Raw genomic sequence first — 19,623 nt, 5'->3', positions numbered from 1 at the left:
TATTAATAATGAGGAAAAAGAGTAAAGACAGTAGTATTCATTTCCCAACTTATGGCATTTGAGGTTCTTACACTAGTATCCAAAGGTAAGAGAAAGAATAGGTGTATTCCAGAACAGTTCCCAGCACAATTTTGGGTAGTTCTGGTCTATACTTTTCTTTTAAATCTACTGACAAGAAAAAAAAAAGGAAAAAAAAAAAAAAAAAAAAAAAAAGGAAGAGCTATTTCCATGCACTGTACTGTTCTTATGCCAGCACATTTCATCACAATCACAACTGTGAACCTAAGTCACTGATAGCCCAATCTAATATAGATCGATTGATTGTCCTATGACAAAGTTAGATAATGTCCACAAAATGCCACAAGCTCTGGCAGAGTCCAGTGTTCTTAAAGTACTGATAGGTCATGGCAAGACTTGGACTTGAGTTTGAAGGCCATGTTCTTGTTGTTCTTGGCAACTATTTTGCCCCAAAAGCGCCTGGCTTTCTTGGGGATGCTCTCTCTCCGTTTCTGTAGCGCCAGCCGCTTCTCGTTCTTCTCCTTGCTGTCCCTGCGCAGCCGGACCTGCCGCACGATGCCCTCGAAGAGCTCTTTGACGTTGTGCTGCACAGCTGCCGAGGTCTCAATGAACTTGCAGTCAAACACCACGGCACAGGCTCGCCCCTCTGCAGAATCACAGGGTGGACACGTTACATGGGGTCACAAGGCTCGGGGCGGGGGGAGCAGGGACAAGCTGCCATGTGCGGGTGTCAGAGCCACCGGGGAATTCTTCAAGCCTGATATAGGCACAGATAAGTCTTTAATCACCTGATGCTGCCTGCTAGCCCAGGATCCATCTGCCCTGTGTCACAGCTGCTTCCCAGAGGAAATGGAGGGTGTAGAGTTGGGTAAATGCCCTCCCAGTAAAGCCCAGCCTGCACTGCTGGCTGTGAAGGTAGCGCAGAATGACAGATTTGAGACACTGAGGCGTTGAAGGCTGGGAGGTCAGCAGTGCCTCAATACCACCTGGCCAGCTGCAATGCACACTCCCTCAAGCTGCACTGAAGGGTGATGATGGCACTCTGCAGGCATAGAGCACAGCACTGCAGGCAGAGCACCTTCCTCTTTCATGGGCATAGGTGTAAACCACAGCCCTGGAACCCTGGAAATTTCAGTGAGAACAGACACATGTACAAAACCCTTAATAAAGGGTGTCTATGGCTTTAGGGGTACATCTGAAAGCACAGTTCTTATTCTCAATTACATGAGCCTAAGCTAAACCTGACAGGTGTTTTTCACACAAGCCAATTTCTGGCTTGCTGTGAATTCATTGCCAGGGCCATTAAAGTGACATGGATTGACCTGCCATCTTCCTAAAGAATGTTCAAGCTGGACAAAGAGGAATAAGAAGGCAACCCTGGGCATCCTATGAACCCCTCAGTTCAAGCTCTTCACTTGGGGCAGCTGTGACAGGAGGCAGAGGAACTGCACACATCCACAGAGCAAGGAGAAAAGTCTAGCTCAGCTGGGAAACAGAAGAGCAGAACAGCTGCAGAGAGAAGAAAATGCTGAGGAAAAGAACTCATGTTTCTGATGGACCAAGACAAGAACATCTAATGCACAGCTGTGTATTACAGTGTGTCACCTCAGCCTCAGGGAATACTCTCCAAGAAGATATTTTACTGACTGTAGATCGTGAGAGCCAGCAGCAGTGCTCCCAACAGTCTCCCCATTCCTATTTATGGGCTTAGTGGTTATTCATTTGTATGCAGCCAAGGGAAGGCTGATTTAGCATCCCAAAGCAAGGCAATAAGGAAACCTCTTCTGAAAGGCTGCACAGTTCCTGCCTAGACTAGCAAAACAAAGATTGAGAGGGATTTTTAATTTGTTAGGGATGACAGAGAACTGGTTATAAAGAAGAGAATTTTTGGCAGCAGAATAAAGGGGGCTAAACTTGTTATGCATAAACATGCATTGGGAATACAAAGGGTTTCCAGCTACCAGAGAAATCGCATATTGCAGTGGTCATACACTAGGAGCTGGAAAGGAATAAATCCCATTTATGATCGTACTTAATAAATATAGAAAAGGGATTATCTGATATATAACAGTATTACCAAGGAAGAATTAAGGACCTGGCAGACCCTTCCCAGTCCTCTGCCTTCTGTTGCAGTCTGCTTTTATTTTATTACTCTTTTATTGCCTAGTCCTGATCACAGTGTACTTCTTCAGCCAGAGCACTGCAGCTTGTCCAAAAGCTACTAGATGACTTTGAATGTTTATATCGGGTTTATGCTCACAATTTCCTTACCTGCCACTGAAACTTCACGGCATCTGACAAGGTCACTTTTGTTGCCAACCAAGATAATGGGGATATCTTCTTTCTGGCGTGCCCTGCGGAGCTGTATTCTGAGCTCAGAGGCCTTCTCAAAGCTTGCTCGGTCAGTGATGGAGTAGACGATCAAGTAGGCGTCTCCCACTTGCATGCAGTGGTCTCGAATCCATTCTCCCTCCCGCTGTTCAAATTAAATGGTCAGACATCGTTATGCCCAGAGCAGATTTTACTTAGAAAGTAAAACATTAGAGAATCCAAATGCATTCCTGCTGTAAACTGTAATGGATACGGTTTGAATCACAGTTATACTACAAGTAATTCCAATGTGATGATGGTATGAATACTTCACCACAAAGGAGGGCAAAAACTTGCCCCAGATAATTTATTGTGCCGGCTTTAGGCTGGAATGAAAATTATCTGGAAAGAAAGCTTGAATGTTTTGTTTTATCATTAAAAATAAATTAAGACTTGCACTTCTTACGCTCACAGTGCAGAGCCATTAGGCATGCTTGCCTTGATGTGAGGTAGGGTTAATCCTATATCTTCCCTGATTATGCTGTATGGAAACACCTATTTTCTTTCCCAAAGGAAATTTGCTTTTTATATTAGCAGTTATTCATATACACTTTCTTGTCAGCATTTGACTAGAACAAATTAAAGTACCTTGTTATCCCACATATCGAGCAGTATAACAGTCGCACTTTCCCCATCCACCATCAGAGTTCTTTCATACGTGTCTTCTGGAAGGAAAAGCAGAAAGGTTGGTGATACATTATTTTGTGTTATCATACACATTAAAAAATCCAAGTTGTTGAATGTGGGGGATTTTTTCACAGAGTTTTTGAGCCAAATTTTAGGTCGGCTCACATCCAGTTCTTTCTTCATTTCCATCCACACTGAATCTGCACTCTGTCCATTATTGGTTGCCTTACTTTCCATGATAGATGGAGGAGGCTGAAAGATCAGGAAACAAAATGTTCATTATTTTGGCTGATAGTCTCTTTATCTTATGTGGGAGAGAGAAAATAGAACCAGTGGAAGAAATAACCAAAGGCTGAACATTTGCCCCATGGGAGCAGCAGAGTCCAGCAAGGCTGAGTAATGGAAAATATTTGCTTTCGCTTTAGCATGGACAGTTTACGGGTGAACAGTCACTGCTGCTGAGAGCAGTACAGCAAACAGCCTACCAAGTGAGGAGGATAGGGTGTTGTGAGACAACAGCCGAGTCTGAGAGAGATTGAGACCTCTGTTGCACACTCTTTCCCATTACACAGTTTCCCATATCACCTTTGATGCCAAATAGCAGAAAAATGAAAAAAGCACAGGTCAGTTATTGCTGTGATTTGTACTGCAGCCATAAAAATTCATACCTAGATCATAAATGCCATTTAGCAAAATTCTGCCTTAATCTAAGGGGGGTGTTGCCACTCTGAATTTTGATCAAGCCTTGCTGTGAAATCTGCTTCAAATACCAATATTTCTTCTTTTCCCCAAAGCTGGGGGTGATGAGCAGTGAGGGGTTTGGACCCATTTCTAATCTCACACTAGTGGCCAGTAAAAAAAAAGCTGGTCTTAAGGTACTGCAGCATTTAAAGGAACTGTCCCAACTGCACTTGTAGATAGGGTTGTGTCTAACCTGTCTAATCTCCTAAGACTTCTGCTGTGCACTGATGAAGTGAACTTTCCCCTAAATTGTAATCAGAGCCTTCCTTCAAAGATAGGGATCTACATCCCAGTAAAAGAATAATCTAAAAATATTACACCTTTAAAATAAAGTCAAATGGAGCCCATGCTTTAAAATGTCAAGACTAAAAAGACAGAGCTAATCACTAGGAGTTGTTTCTATTGAGGTCCCAGGAGTATGAGGCTTGTGTTCATGTTAGCTTATTCTTATATTCAGTAGCAAAACCTCTCTATAAAAGCAGCTGTACTCCTTTGTAAGCTGGCTACCCTGAAACTATCCCCTCGTGCAATTAAATTTCCAGTGTGAAAGCTAAAGTTCCAGTTTGTAAAGCTAAATAGTTCCTTCAAGTATCCGAGCATCTGTGTGAGAACAAGCTCCATGCACACCAGAAGACTCCTTCTGCACTGCATTACGTATAGAGAAGCTACAAATGCATAATCACACTCCTTGAAAATACTATGCCTAAATAGTCATATTCAGCACTCATTTGCACCTTGGTCAGCCCAAAGGAACTTCTATAGAATATAAAACACACAGAAAGTGAGTTCATTTTATGCTGTTTTCGAAGCTGACAGTAAAAAGGGGAGAGAGATAACACCAAGACTTCCGATTATCTGTTCAGAGCTGGCCTTGAAAATCTGTCATTGCTATACTCCAAGCAATGCTGCTGGGAGTGAGATGGAAAGAGGAAACCACATGGCTTCACATGAAGGAAAAGAAAACTGCCTGACAGGGGTGTGCAAAGCACATCAGCTGCACTTTTTGATGGCTTGTCCAAGGATCCTACTCTACTTCAGTCATTTTCAGCACTAGGAAAACTTTTATCAGAGATACTTCGGGCTGAGGAGCTGGTAGAAATATGGAAAAAGTTGATGGCAGGAGCTGAAGGCGGAGCATGCCTAAATCAGTGTGTTTGAAAACCTCCAAAGGCACAAATCGCTGTGTCCCCAGTCTGAGACAGCAAGTACAGAAAATGTGAGTCTGACCTTCCTGATACTGGGCTTTTTTAAATCCTGGGCAAAACTTCCCCTAACTGGAGAGTTAAATACACAGAAAAGAAGATGTCCTGCCTATGCCCCACTGAAGTCTGGAAGAGAAGCCCAGAAATTCTCTGTGGTAACACTGGCACCATCACACCAAGGGAATATAGGCAGGAGGCAGAAGAGAGAGACAAAGAAAGCCCTGAGCAGTGACAAACAAAACCTGGCAGCAAACTGCATGTCCCCTGAAAGCAGCAGTGACTACATCCTTGGAGACACAGCAGATTTCTTGGCAGCACAACCCTTCCACATCAACACCTTGCACACAGTATAACCCAGGATTTGGTGCTCCAACTTCACCTTCTGCACAGTCTGATCTTTGGGATTAAAAAACACTTTGCAATCCTAAACTTTGCAATCATAAGCAAATCAAGGGGGGAAAGAAGGGGGAAGCATCTTCTGGAGGAGCACATACTGTGCAAATAACATGAAACAAGGTTTTTACTCAAAATTTTATATATTTTATTCAGTCCATACATACTTCTAATGGCAAATATTTTGGATGTAACTTTCTCTATATATTATTTTAAATTATTTAATTCTTGTAAATCATGAGGACCTTCAGTTGTTTTCTCTCTCAAAAGGAAAGCAGGAGTCAGCCCTGTGATGCCAGTGGTAACACCAATGTTGGACTAGCTATGAAAGCTAAAGCAGACTCCTGTGCAGCATCATCACAGGTAGGAATGAGGCAGTTTCCAACTGGTATTTTGGAATGAAACAGCATAAGAATCTGAATTGCTCTCTTTCAGTGGCTTTCAGTCATTGTTGGAGAGTATCTTACTCATCTTATTTTGCTTTCTTCTTTTCTTAAAAGAGGTGCTTGAGTTCAATCAGTTTTTATAATCAGACCCAAACACTTGTTACTTCTGGTTTCCATTAAATGGCCTCTCTCTTTTTCTGTGCCAATTACTACAGGCAGAGCTGACTGCAGGCAAACACCAACACCCCAGGACATAATTACCTACCTCCCAGCACCTCACAGTCGCTGTCAATGCTGTCGTGCACGCCTGCAAAGATGTTGGCTAGCGAGGACTTCCCCACGCCGTGCTCCCCGATCAGCACCACGCGGTAGCAGCTGCTGCCAGACTCGGAGGAGATGACAGAGTCGGATGACTCCGAGGACCAGCTCCTTCTGTAATATTCATCAGGACTGATGGTGTATCGTTTCTGTGGGTTGTACTCATTGGAGTCCTTCTGGACCAGCAGATTCTTTCCATCAGCAGGGATGCTCCATCGCTGCTGCTGCTGGTGCGGGCTGCTGTTGTGTGTGCGACGCATGGTAACATTGTTGAGAGTCATTTTTAACCCCTAGTGAAAAATAGGGAAATCACAAATGTTACCCACGAAACATTTAGAAATGCTCTCTTACTAGCTTCAAGGGGCCACATCATGCTCCTCTGTAAGGACCTAATATGTGAGAAAAGAAAAATTAGCCTTTCTGCACTCTAGCGTACTTGGTGGTGCACAAAGCAGTATTTTATTTATTAGCTAGTGAGACAGAGACTGTTTCCCAGGGATAATACCACCCTCACATGCTAAATCCTATCTTGTTCAGCCTTTACTAGCTCACGGCTGTGCTGGGTGCAGCCCAGTCCTGGAAAGAGGGAGGCATTGCTGCGTCCCAGGAGGAGAAGGAGGGGACAGTGCTCGCCACACCGGTCCTACACAGCAGCTGCAGCCCTGCCGAGAGACTGCCTGTGGTACAGGCAATGTTCACCTCCTTTTGGCATCACTGGGGACAGACAGAGACACTGGTCCCAGTTGCCTCCAGCTGCCGGAGCAGCTGGGTGTACAGCATCTTTCTCATTGACTCAGTTAAGAGCTGAAACTCTTGGGAAAGCAATAAGTCATAATTCACTGCACTCTTGAGACAACCCTGGTACAAAAAGTCATGCAAGCAAGTCTTGCTGTGATGGGGTGGATTTGGGTCTTGTCTGTGGCCAGGTAAACAAAGAATGATTCGGCCTCAGACAGTGACTTTTTGGCTGGTAAGAGGGAGGACATAGTGAAATCCAACAGCTTTTCTGAGGAGGTACAAGTTATAGCTTCTACAAGAGATAGAACTGAGATAAAAGGCTCATTAATTTATAGATATTAAATCAATTACTTAATTTCTGCACAATTAATTAGATAGGTTCATTTTTCTAAAATAAGCATAGCTCTTAATTACATTTTACTCAGCAAACTCTATTTTGCCTTGCTTGGAGGCAGGGAAGAGTGATGTCATTCTCACAGGCCAATACCTACCATTTTTAGGAAAGTTACTTTGATGCACTCCAGTTTCCAAAGTGACCATTATTCAGACATTTTTCTTTTTTGCCCTATATCTGATGTTTCTTGACTCTCTCCTCCATATCAGTAAATAGGATAATTGTCCATAAAATTCACCCAACTACTTTCAAAGCTCAATAATAAATGGTGAACAGTAAAAAGTACAGTAAAGCAACATGTACAAATTGCTATTCTTCTTCATAAAAAACTGTCTGAAAACTTCTGTGACTAAATTCCCAGCAGGACCAAGGACAAAATATATAGAAAAAGCACTATCTGAATTTACTACAGAATACACAATATTTTCTGTGTGATGTGCAGTACTTTGGGGCAAAAGGAGATCGTTTTCATGGTCCTAGTCACAATAACTTTGTCAGCAAGAGATACATCTGAAGAAGAAATCACGTACTAAGCAAAGACTTCTTCGCAAACAAACTTAAATATTTGCTGTGGTTGAATTCTGAAATGCACTTTTCCCTTCAGTATCCCCATTGAAAAGATCAGATGAGAAAATCCAGATCGCATTCAAACAACAGAGTAACTCACAACCTGCAACAAGCTGTCACTCACAAAAACATCACAAACACAAATATTTTACAATTTAGCCTCTCACAAATTGTCATCCCTCATTAAAAAAAGCCAAAGGAGTCCCTGTCACACACTGTGCTCCAAGTTCAAACTGGTTTTGCTACCCCATACTGCATTTAGCTGCCTGGGTCTGCAGCAGCTCCAGGAAAAGACTGGGTCCAAATCCACTCTTACTTGTGCCAGGCTCCCGCAGCCAGTCCAGTCCTTTGTTCCCCCTGCCCTTCTCCCTCGGTGGGCTGTGACACACTGAGCAGCTCTGCTGAAGTAAATCCTCTCCTGCTTTGGGTCTGCCTCTTTAATTCTTTCTCAGCAAACCTGGTTTATATTAAGCCCATCTGATCAGAGACAGGGCTTTTCCGTGACGTGGCCAGCCTTCCCATACAACAGCCAGCCCCCAGCTGGGGGAAAGCAGACGTGCAGCAGAGAAAAACTTGCAAACAATCTCAAAAGACTTACTCAAAATCATGTGATTGTTTCAATATTGCCAGTAAAATAAACACTTTTGGTTCTTGCGTGATGAAAACAGGAAAGTGGAACAAAAATAAATAATGGATGTTATTTAGCCTCAGAGAGTTTTAAATTCAAATGTTATCAAAATTAATGATGATTTAAAAATCACCTAAGTTTATTTAATGCATTAAATTCTGTAAATGTATTATGTATCTGTTCTCTGTCGGCAAAACACACTTAACCCCCTGCTGGACAAAACATTTCTCTGGAATAAAATATCTGAATGTTATTTTGAAATATTTTAGAAGTAGGAATATTAATTCTAGGGGCTTAGTTGGGGTTTTGTTTGTTTCTTTGTTTCTAAAGCACCAGTATTTACAAATATGTTATTCTCTGTCAGGCTCCAAGTGACTGTACCCAGTCTTCTGATCTGTATAAGCATCTCTTTCTCACTTCTGCTTCAATATTTTACTACCAAGGGCTTGAAAAGACATCCAACTATGAATTCAGTGTTGCTGCAACTGGATGTTGGCAAAAATGCATCAGAACACACAAAGTCTGCACAAAGTCACACAGTGTTGACACTGTGCACAGGAACAATCACTATATAGTGTACATGCCACAAACTCAGGGTCTGGTCCTTAAATTTTTATAGCCTCATAGCTGATTGGCAGAAGAAATTTTGCCAGAAGGCAAGAAATCCAAACCTGTTGAAACTTGCAACAACATACTTCTTCATTAGCAAAGGAAGAGTAAGAAACCGTGACAGAACTACTTACTAGGGCTACCACAACTTTTATGTAAGTATAAACAAACCCTGTAGTCAGCTGCCAGTTATCCAGACTCTGGATTAAATATAATGAGGTCCTACTGCTTTCTTTTATATTTACATGTTTACATTTTATATTTACATTTATATTTACAATCTCCTGGTCCCTGAATCAAACAGAAAAGTTCTTATCCTAGAAGTCTGAACAACTTTGGCTTCAAACAGGGGAATAATTCTTTTTTCCATGCTACAGGTAAGCAAATCTTTAACTGACAATGTACCTTTATTGAAGGGAACACTGATGTGCAGAAAACATCTCTTGTTAACACTGCAATTGAAATCTCTTTGCCTTATTTTCCCATTGGCTTTTTTGCATTCCTGTATCTTTCATGAGGGTTCTCAGGGACCTCCTGAGCCATTCTCAAGTTTTAAAGGCCAAGAGCTTTTCACGAAGCAATAGGTACTCATCAGTATACATGAAAATTATGCAGATCTACCAAGGGTAGGATTGGGCAAAAATATGCCCTGACTTTCTTTCACATGTATTTCAGTGCTTGGCAGCAGCTCAACTGGCCCCAGGTCCTGCATCTTCACCCCACCTGTCTCTTACTCATCAGGGCCTCTGCTGCTCAGCGATAATCCCAAAGAGCACAAAGTGCCACATCCCTCTGTGTAGGTTGTACAGAGGGGCTTGTAATACTTCCTGCACAAAATGTAACTAGATCTCTATCCAGGAAGGTTTGTGACATGGACAGTACTTTGCAAAAATCCTTTTCTGTTGGCATACCCAACTGAAGTTGCTCGTTTTTTTGAAACATGCTGGAAACCATGAAGGTGAGTGGGTGGTTGGAGCAGTATGAACCTCAGGTTTGCATAGCTCTCTGTAAGTTGTCTGTAATTTTTCACTGCTGAGTAAAAAAGCAAAACCTGTCCACTGCAGGACTGGAGAGATTTATGGCCAGTGATTGCAGCAAAACTGCAGGCTCTAATGTCTCACCCAAATGTTTAACATATATCACAGCAGAAAGTGCAGACAGAAGAAATAAACCAAAGGCAGAAAAGCCTTTGTGTTTAGTTGTAGTTACTGTTAGATTAGGAATTGCTAGACATCATCTTTCATATCCTCTTCATAAAATTCAAGACAGACAAAGAAAACATGTCTCTCCAGAACTACACAATATATCTCTTCCCTAAAGCCATACAGAAGAGTTGTCCCAACATGGCATGAAGTGCTTGTACTTGGGGAACTTGCACATATGTGTTTTTCTTTGTACTGTCTCTTCTGAGCCTACTCTGGTTTTCCAGTGCACAATTAACTCTCCAGGTCCCATTCTGCATACACCTCCACAGGATGTGACGTTGTTGCTCCTCAGGGAATGCCATCAGCACTCATGAGCTTCACTCACTCTATCTGTGGGTGAAACATATTCTTAACTGTTTTTAAAGCTGGGGAGAGATGCAGCCTTTTTAGCCTCTGGGTACTTACAAGGGATAACAGCAGGCTGATTACTGAAATATATTAACTGAGTCCTTCATAGGGACAAAAACAATCCCATGGACTGAGACTGGTGCAGTCTTGGTCTGTTCAGCCCTTTTGCACTCGTTGCAGGTCAACATTTCTGCAAGTCTCATGCCTGCCCAAGGCACGGGCATGAGAAGAGACAAACCATAAGGCCAGTGCTGTCGCAAAGCACACGAGTGCTTGAACGTAACTGCCCGCTGCCATATCAGAAGTCAGAGGCATTGTTTTTCTTCCATCTTATCCACTCTCTGTTTCATTAATCACATCTTAAAGGAATTCTCCCTGCAGCCAGGATGAAGTAAACATTGCAGAGTAGCAGTTCTGCAATCCTTCCCCAGACAATTACAATTAGACCAGGTGATGCCCAGAGCAATTAGGCAGAAATTTTCCATTGGATATAACAGCAGTGCTTTTTAGCTGACACTTAATTAGCCAGTTTGAATTTATGTATATGATGGTAAAAGTAGTTCCTCAAATCTTCTGGTGTAAGTGTTGTCCACAGAGAAAACATAAATCATCTTGGAGTAGGAGGGGAATTCCAGGGAGGAAAAAGAAAAGCATGAAAAACAAAATTCAGATTTATTTTAATGAAAAGTGAATGCAGCATGTTTGAAAGTGTGTTTTCTCCCTATACATCCAGCAGAGAAGCTCACCTGTATCATTCTCCTCAGAAAGCCTGGCTTTGTTGACTTTGTTTCCAACAGTGAGTTGCCTGCACAGGCAATGAATGAGGTCTGCCTCTCCTCCAAACCATTGTGGCATTTCAGACCTTTCTGTGCTTCTCACATCTTGCAGTGCTGGCAGACCCTGGCTATTCTCAGCCCTACCAACAACAGCAGCTATGGACAGAAATTAATTTGGGTGCTGGGCTGGATAGTGCTGGACATGCTGGGAGTGCCCACAGTCACTGCATGCCCTCCCTAGGGAAGCTGCTCCATTGTCACCATCCATTCCTACTGCACAGGCAGCCACAGGCAGCTGGGCGAGCAAATGTAGAACAAAAGGCAAAAATAGATGTGGGATGAAGCAGCATTGAGCCCACAGCAATGGAACTGTTGGATTACTTACACCAACTTATGTCCACAGCTTTGCCTTTGCTGATCCCAATTCACATCTGATGACTCAGTGTCAAGTTTCACACTGGCTGAAAAGGTGCAAGGGTTCAAACACTCTGAGACTGGGATGTATGAGGTAGGGAAATGAAGGATTATGTGCCTGAGGTAAATTACTGAGGGTGTTAAGAGGGGGACAGGGCAGAGAAAGACACTGAGTAATTAAGAAATAATAAAACATTGATTCATTTTAAGGGGCACAGTCAGAAGCACCTGAAAGTGCCAGCATCAAATTTTAAAAATAGACATTGCTCTTTTCAGTGGTGTAGATTTGGTCGACGTGGTTCCTAGAGTTGCTTACAGGGAGTACTAAATTTGTTCCACCAGCTCCTTTCCTTCCACATCACAGCAGCATTTTTACAAATCTTTAACTGAGCACTAAAATCAGAACATGACCCTTTGGTGATGAGCACAAGGATAGGGAAGAAGCACTGATCTACACAAGTTAGCTGTAAAAGCCAGCATTAGAGCTCTCAGGGAACAGGATTGCCTTTAATCAGCTGACCCATTGGAGAACTTCTTATGAGTCTATTAATTGCAGATAATCTGGATTCTAATGTACCAAAAGGAATGTGTATTCTATATCTGTGCACTGCAGAGCTTTGTTGACTATAACCGGTGTCAAAAGGTATTTTCCCCATTAATGCATTAAGCCAGCACAGTGGAAGACTCAGCAGAAAATGAGAAATGAGCAGCCACAGGAAGCAATGCAGTTCAGTTCATAATAAAATACAAGTTACTTTTTAGTCTAGTTACTGGAAAAGAAATTAAAACAACTGCCAGCTTTGAGGGGACAAAAAGGAGCAATGATAAAGAGTAAGTAGCAAAACTGGATTATTTCAGTAAGAGTTACTTAGCAAAAGGACTGACTATTTCCCACTCTTGCGCTCAATGATGTCAATGAATTCTGCCAATAATTGTCCAGGGAATGGGATTAAGTCACATATGACATAAATAAATGTGCTTTTCAATGCAAATTTTGTAAAAATTGTTAATACAGTAGTAATAGTAGGATGTTAGCTGGTTCTTCAAATGTTCTTCAAATCCTGAGCTAAAAAAACTTCAGATGAATGGCACCAGCACAGAAGAATTTTTTTTTTGTGGCTGGGATCCTCATAGTATGCCACAGACTTTAGTGCAATCAGGTTCAGGAGCCACTGTGTCCTTTTCAGCTACAGGATTCACAGAATTTTATACCTCGATTTTATACCACTAAGTGAAGATAGTAATTTAACAATAGGCAACTGCTGCATCAGCAAACCATAGGTTAGAAATTTCAGCAAAACAATTATCTTGTTCTGATCTTCAGACCTGCTGAAGGAAGACCAAGAAAAAGGTCTTTTACTCTAAATGCAATTTCTTCTTCACTGTAGTGTCCAAGACTTTTACACTGAGTGCAGTCAAAAATGATTAGCAATACTTAGGCATACTCACACAGAAATACAAAGGAAGCCCTGCCAATAGAAGCAAATCTACTTTAAAATTATTCCACATGGTGTCCAGATCTTGACTTTCAGGTCCTGATTGCATTTATCTACACAACAAGCCAGCCTGGGATGGCAAGAGAGCACCACTGAGCTCTCTGACCCACCTTGGCTTGCAAAACAACTTCTGGTTTGCATCATCAGAAAATGCTGTGGGCTCACTGTCTGAGCGGAAGAGTCCCACTTCTGGGTCAAGGCTGACATGGGCAGGGTGGAGGATGGGAGGGTGGGCAGGGCTGTGGGTGTCTTTAGGACCCCAACGCCCACTTGGCGCACCCCTTGAGGAAAGGTGGTGGCACATGATTGAGGCAGAGCTGAGTTTGCCTGGCCTGGTTCAGTCCAGGTAACACCAGGTCTTTTACTCACATTTGTACTGGGAGAAAAGCGACATGCTGAAACAGTCACACAAAACACATGGCAGTGGCTAAAGTAGCTCTTCCTCCAAAACACTGGCTCACAGCTGGGGTGTGGTGTTTGGGTGTCATATCCTTCCCCAGCTCTCTTTCTTGTGCAGTCAACCAGCAGTAACAAAACCACAGCTAAATATGGTCTTCTTGGAGGAGCTCTGATCTCTCCTCGTTTACAGTATCATCCACCCAATGTCCCTGGTTCAGCGTTCGGCTGCCTGCTTGCCACACTAGCACCTAGTAAAGTGATGCTTCATGTGATTGCTCAGTGATTCACTGCCTTGTTTGGATTTTCTGGCTCCTGGGCTCATGTTTATCAGCAAAACACACACTCTCCAGTGTCAGGCTTTAAGCGGATTGGAACCATACAAAATGCCTTTGAGCAAGATGCTCTACACAGTCAGGCATAAATAATGTCTATTTCATTGAACAACAGCATCTATTTTATTTACGTGGCTTAACCCTTATGTCATTTATCATGTACTTTCCACTTTCCAAAATGTAAGATGTGATAATGAACATACAAGAGAAGATATGTTGTTTATTTTCTTTTTGAAGATCTAATTCTTCACTTCTGTTGTACTGTATTCAACTGATGACTGGCCCCTGCAGGCAGGATTCCTTTCACCTCATTTAAACTGCTTGCCTTGTTTCCCAGAGCGAAGCAGACAGGGTTAACCAAGTAGCTCCGGGGTGATTCACTAACACAGGCTGCATGAATCAGAGATGCCTCTCTCCCCACTGACAACAGAGGGTTGGGGAGATGAGTGTCTCTGCACTAATGCTGATTTTAAACTGCACTGTCTGAAAGCTGTACTGGCAGTCAAGTGAAATGAAGAAATCCCTAATGGCCTAGAGGCTAATTTTGTTGATGATTTTTACTGATGTTCTTTTCAGGTGGGCAATAAGTAAGACAAGGTTTAAGATTTAATCATTGCACATGGTTAGAACTTTCCTCCTCTTGTATAGAAGGTGCATAAATACACAAAGCAACCTGGCTATAAAGCAGGACAAGCCCATACATGTGCCATGTTCACCACGGATGGAAACAGGGGTCTTTTCCCAGTAGCTGCTGAGACACTTCTGGGGAGGAATTACTTCTGCTGCCATCCCCAGTGACCAAGCACCAACTGCTGCTTCTTCCCAGCCTCAGACACATGGCAACATGGCTTGTGGAGTTTTCTGCCCTGCTTCTGCAAGCCAGTGCATGCTTTCAGTGTGCCACTACTGACATGTCCTGCTCCATCCAGCAGGCCTCCTGAAAAAGGGAGATCACAGCCAGCATGTTTTTCAGGGAACATACTCAATAAAACAGCAGCAGTTACAATGCTGTCAGCTGCAATCTTATACTCTGGAGCCAGTTCCTTGGCACTGAAGGCTCCTGGATTCTGTAGCAGCCAGAAAAGGGAGGCACAGCTGCAGCAGGATGTTCTCAAGCCCTCTAGCTAGTACACACACATGCACACGGGTATGATGATGCTCAAGCATGTAGAGTGACCTCCTACAACAACTGCTAGTTTGTCTTTTGCTTTCTCTCTATTGTTTTAATCAAATTTATTCATTTTGAAAGCAGGCAGTAAATAGAGGAGCTGGGTATAGGAAAAAAAGGCATCATTAATAACTCTAATCAACCATCTTCATGACTAGCAGAATTTACAATCATTTCACTGCATTCTGCTCCAGTACAAATCTGGTTTCTGCCTCTCTGTGATAATGTGTGGGACAACACCATCCTTCTCAGCAGTGGACTCTGCAAGGTCTCTGTCATGTTTTCCCTCCTTCACAGCACTTAATACATCTTTTAATACTTTCTGAGCATTTTCTATACTACAATTTCCCATGAATAAGAGACAACTTTTTCTCATCATCTCACCAAACATGCTACTGATTGAAATATGTAAGTGACTAGAAAAGAAATGTGTCACTTATGTGTCAAACCCACTTCTCAGGTGAGCTGCTCTAAACTGGGTACCTGACATGCATTGTTCCCATGAAGTACAAAATTTGAGAAACTGGTAGAGAAACGTTTTAATTTTTTGAGGCTGTGGAAGTAGCCCTGTCTTTCACTAATCCTCTGTGTTACTGGAAGTTTAATCAATGGTCAGGCTGGCAGTTTGAGAAGCTAGAAGCAAAATAGCTACTTCAAAGTCACAAGCTCAAGGAATGTATTTCTAGCATGACTTGTAAACTAGATCTGATTGTTGATGCTCTACAAATCTCAGTTCTATGAGCTCCCATTTGGAGCTGAGCAGGCAAGACAGCTGCATGGCCCCACAGTCCCTCCCAGCACACTGTGCCCACTGCAGCCCTGCTCTGGCAGATTTTATACAATTCTGTCATGCTGTGAAGACCCACAAACATGAACTGAGTGATAAAACATATCAGAGTGAACAAAGAGGGAAGCAAGGGGGAACAATACAGACATGTCCCTTTGCAAAAGGCAGAGAAAATATTTTGATCTCCTAGTTACAAGCCCACTCCTGGTTGACTTCTGACCCAAGAGTCTGCTGCTGACAATTACATCACCACTGCTGGCCAGTGTAACGCTGCCTCCAGTAGCTCTTTGCCTCATATGCAGAAGAACAACTTCAGCTCAGTGAGTCAGTGGAGGGAAATGGGCTCCTTCAGCAAGGAGAGAAGAGCAGCTAAGGCAGGGTTTGGCACTGGACTGCCTCCCATGGACTGCCTCCCCTCACTCACAGCTTAAAGAAAAGATGAAGGCAAAATGAGAAGCACCCTTAGGGTACAAAATGTTCTTTCATTCAAGGATCATATGGAAAAAGTATGGCTGACAGCATACCTGAACGTATTCAACTATCTACTCCTATGAAATGCCTCTTTCCTCTGTCACTCTGGTATAAATCAGAAGCCACCCTTAAATTTAGTCACACTCAAGCATAACTGAGATTTAAAAACATGTCCAATTTATGGAAAGGTAAAACAGCAGTAGAAGTCCATATGTTCCACAGAGGATGAAGACTGTGCTCCATATACCTGCACATTTCTGTTTCAACAATACTGCACAACTCCTGTGCTGGATGCTCACACTTCTCACAGAGAACAGAACATTTCTACTGCCTTCACTGCCCTGGACTCTCTCTATCTTCACTTGCCTCATTGGAGGCCTTCAACATCACCACTTCATTATTTTCTGATTACATTGCATGCAGATTGTTAACATTTTTGTCCTGGGGTGACTTCATGATGCTGAATCGTGTCCCCATTTGTCTGTTTAGACCAGAAATAAGTTCTGCACTTTTAAAACTAGATCTGAGAGCAAAGGTGGAGAAGAAGTAAAAGCAGTGGAATTTTTTTCACGGCTGTATTCAAAACATTGAGATCAGCAGTGCTCTCAGAGTTCTCCACGCTGCAGACAGGTGGGGAGTTTTCCCTTGCTGTTTTTGCTGGTTCTTCTCTCATTAGCTGAGGTCAGAAGGCTTTTTTGGAACTTTTCAGCGACTTTTTGGTCCAGGAGCACCAGGACTATCATCTGGGGGTCCCCCAAGCTGCACTGAGGCCAGGACACTGGATCCGAGCCCCAGAGAGATGGAGAGAAAGCTGAGGACACACGCACAAAAAGGACTCTGAGCTTCAAAAGGACTCTCTCTGAATTTGCCATCTCTTCAAAGCAATGAAGGGGTCCATTGTTTAATATTATTCATTTTCTCGTATTTGTGAATACTTTGCTTATTAAATAAACAGGTTTTTTCACTTTTCTCATAGGTGTTTTATCTCCCGAACAGATGGGGGGGAAGAGCTGCTTGAATTTGCTTTTTAGAGGGACCCCTCCAGAGATTTCCTGCCAAATTTGCCCTAAACCAGGACACTTGTTAACTTTCTATCTGAATTAAAAGAAAAGAAAAACTGATGAAAGGAAGTGGCCAAGAGACAGAGTGTTAAAGAGACGTGTCCTATTCATAGGATAGATTTCTTGAGACCATGTAGGTTCAAGAAGTGTTGAATTTGCAGATAGTATAGCACTTGCAGACTGCAAGTCACACTTTTTACATTGCCAGGATCCCAGGAAAGTGGTCTCTTTGGAGCCTCTTAGACTCCCACTGTCTCAATCTCTTATTGCTACTGTCATGTCACTATACTAAGGAACTAAGCCTTCTGGGCCTAAAGGAGCTAGGAGAGACCTAAGTGCTGCACCATTTCAGCTTTCCAAAGTGTTCCTCAACCATCACTAACACAACAGTCCCTTTTTACCTAGCATACAGGCAAGGGAGGTATTTCTTCAGCTTCACGATAAACCAGAAGTTTCCCTGTGGGTGCCCTTGCACCGGCTGATTACAAAACCCCTACAGATCCACCTGAAGGGACCCATCAGCTGCTCTGTTCACATCAGAGGCTGTGGAGAAAATGTACTAAGTCATGTGTGGGCTTGTTCAAATTCAACAGCAAAGGGAACCTGCACATTTGATCAACTTGAGGCTCAAAGTCTGGAACTGGGATAACGTAGGGATGAGGATGTGGAGATGAGGACAGCCTTCATCAACAGCATTTTATCAGTGATGAGAGTTGAGAGAAGATGAGGTTACTTCTCCCTCACCCAGGATGCAGTCAAGTTTTGGAGGTATCAGACACAGAGTGCAACTTTCTGGGAAGGACATGCCTAGCTTGCATGCCACTGGTTTTTGGATTTTTTTTCCCCATGTCTGAAGAACACTGGAAAACATTTTGCTCAGTGAGGAGAAAAGTTACTGAATTTTAGAAAAGTGCAATAAAAACTCATGGAAGTGAAAGGGCAGATACTTAACAAATAACATGTGAGAAATTAGCTATTTAATGGGTAGCTCCATATCTTGAATGCACTCAGCACTACCCTGTTGTTGGCCTTACCACTCTAATTTCCCCTCCAGACCATACCAGTGTTTTCTCAGTGGCAGCTGCATGTATCACTGGTCCCTGCTGGAAATGCCTCTCCACTTTCACCACTTCAGCACCCAATACTAAGGGAGCTGCCTTATCCTGGTCTTGGCTTGGTCTAGAAGTAATGGAAGTACCAATCACATATCATTAAAAAAACACATACAGTGATAGTGACAGTCATAGTCATGCGTGAAGACTGACAGCCACACCAGCTCTGTGCATTCTGTAGCAATGCAAAAGAATAAACACAACCTCAGACACAAGAAGGTAAGATATAGTGCCCCGCAGAGTCAAATGCAATGCACTGTCTCTAAAATGAATTACTAATTATGTTAGAGCTGTACAAATCACCTGGTAGTGACCTTTTTATTTATTTAAAGTCTGCGTCACTACTTTAGTTATTGTCTTTCCATGATGCACTTGTGGAGTGTATACTTTCCTGCAAATGGAGCAGCAAGTTCCCCAAACCCACCTGTTTAAATACACAAACTCTCCTATATGCATTTGAGGGAAAAGTGATTTATCAAACACCAACATACATGGAGACATTCCTGAGCAGGTTGAACAGACCCTCCTGCTTGCTGTCACCTCGCCAGCTGCAATAGAGGGAAGGAGCTGCCAAATTCAAAGCCTCATGGAAACACTCACAGCTGCCACAGGAGCTGTCTCCTGCAGGGCTCGGGCAAGCCAGGTACTTCAGCTGCCACCCCAGCTAGGGAACATGCAGGAGGTTGCAGCTGAGCCAGGCCAGCCCAGAAAATTTGGGGGGGTCATCGTCACATTGTTACATAGTCAAACCAGTGTGGCTGTAGGTGACAGCAAACATAAAAAAGCTCAGCATAAGCTTTTATTTAATGCAGCAAGTCTAAAACATCTTAACAACATAAGTAACTACTGCTAATACTCGGTGCTACCTAACAGCTGAACTAGGTTATACTACTTTTTGGTTTGACTGGGGATAGCCCAATGTATAAATAGATTGCTGTTATGTTTAGCTGGGAACAAGGATTAGAGACTAGCTTAGTACAGAAGTAGATCCTGATTTCCTCTTAGGAAATAGAAAGAGATTAACTTGACAACAACAACAGAGCTCACACACAGTGACGAACCA

General features: G+C 42.8%; 1 protein-coding gene across 1 annotated transcript; it reads right to left on the bottom strand.

The window, feature by feature from the left end:
* Positions 1–316: 316 nt before the first annotated feature.
* GEM (GTP binding protein overexpressed in skeletal muscle) lies at positions 317–8,231 on the bottom strand. Its single transcript, XM_021543211.3, has 5 exons — positions 8,071–8,231; positions 6,003–6,345; positions 2,977–3,053; positions 2,290–2,494; positions 317–664 (listed from the first exon to the last, which is right to left on the bottom strand). Exons 2-5 carry the CDS (start codon positions 6,334–6,336, stop codon positions 387–389), a joined length of 894 nt encoding a protein of 297 aa, XP_021398886.1. The 5' UTR covers positions 6,337–6,345; positions 8,071–8,231; the 3' UTR covers positions 317–386.
* Between the last annotated feature and the right edge of the window lie 11,392 nt (positions 8,232–19,623).

Source organism: Lonchura striata, chromosome 1 (assembly GCF_046129695.1).
Source record: "Lonchura striata isolate bLonStr1 chromosome 1, bLonStr1.mat, whole genome shotgun sequence".
In the NCBI taxonomy this organism is placed as follows: Eukaryota; Metazoa; Chordata; class Aves; order Passeriformes; family Estrildidae; genus Lonchura; species Lonchura striata.
This window is presented reverse-complemented; position numbering and strand designations above follow the sequence as displayed.

Coding starts and splice junctions, on each gene's coding strand:
- GEM (XM_021543211.3), bottom strand. CDS start 6,336: ATGACTCTCAACAATGTTACCATGCGTCGCACACACAACAGCAGCCCG. Junction 2,495..2,976: donor TCGATATGTGGGATAACAAG/GTACTTTAATTT, acceptor TAATTTGAACAG/CGGGAGGGAGAATGGATTCG. Junction 665..2,289: donor CCGTGAAGTTTCAGTGGCAG/GTAAGGAAATTG, acceptor GTGATTCTGCAG/AGGGGCGAGCCTGTGCCGTG.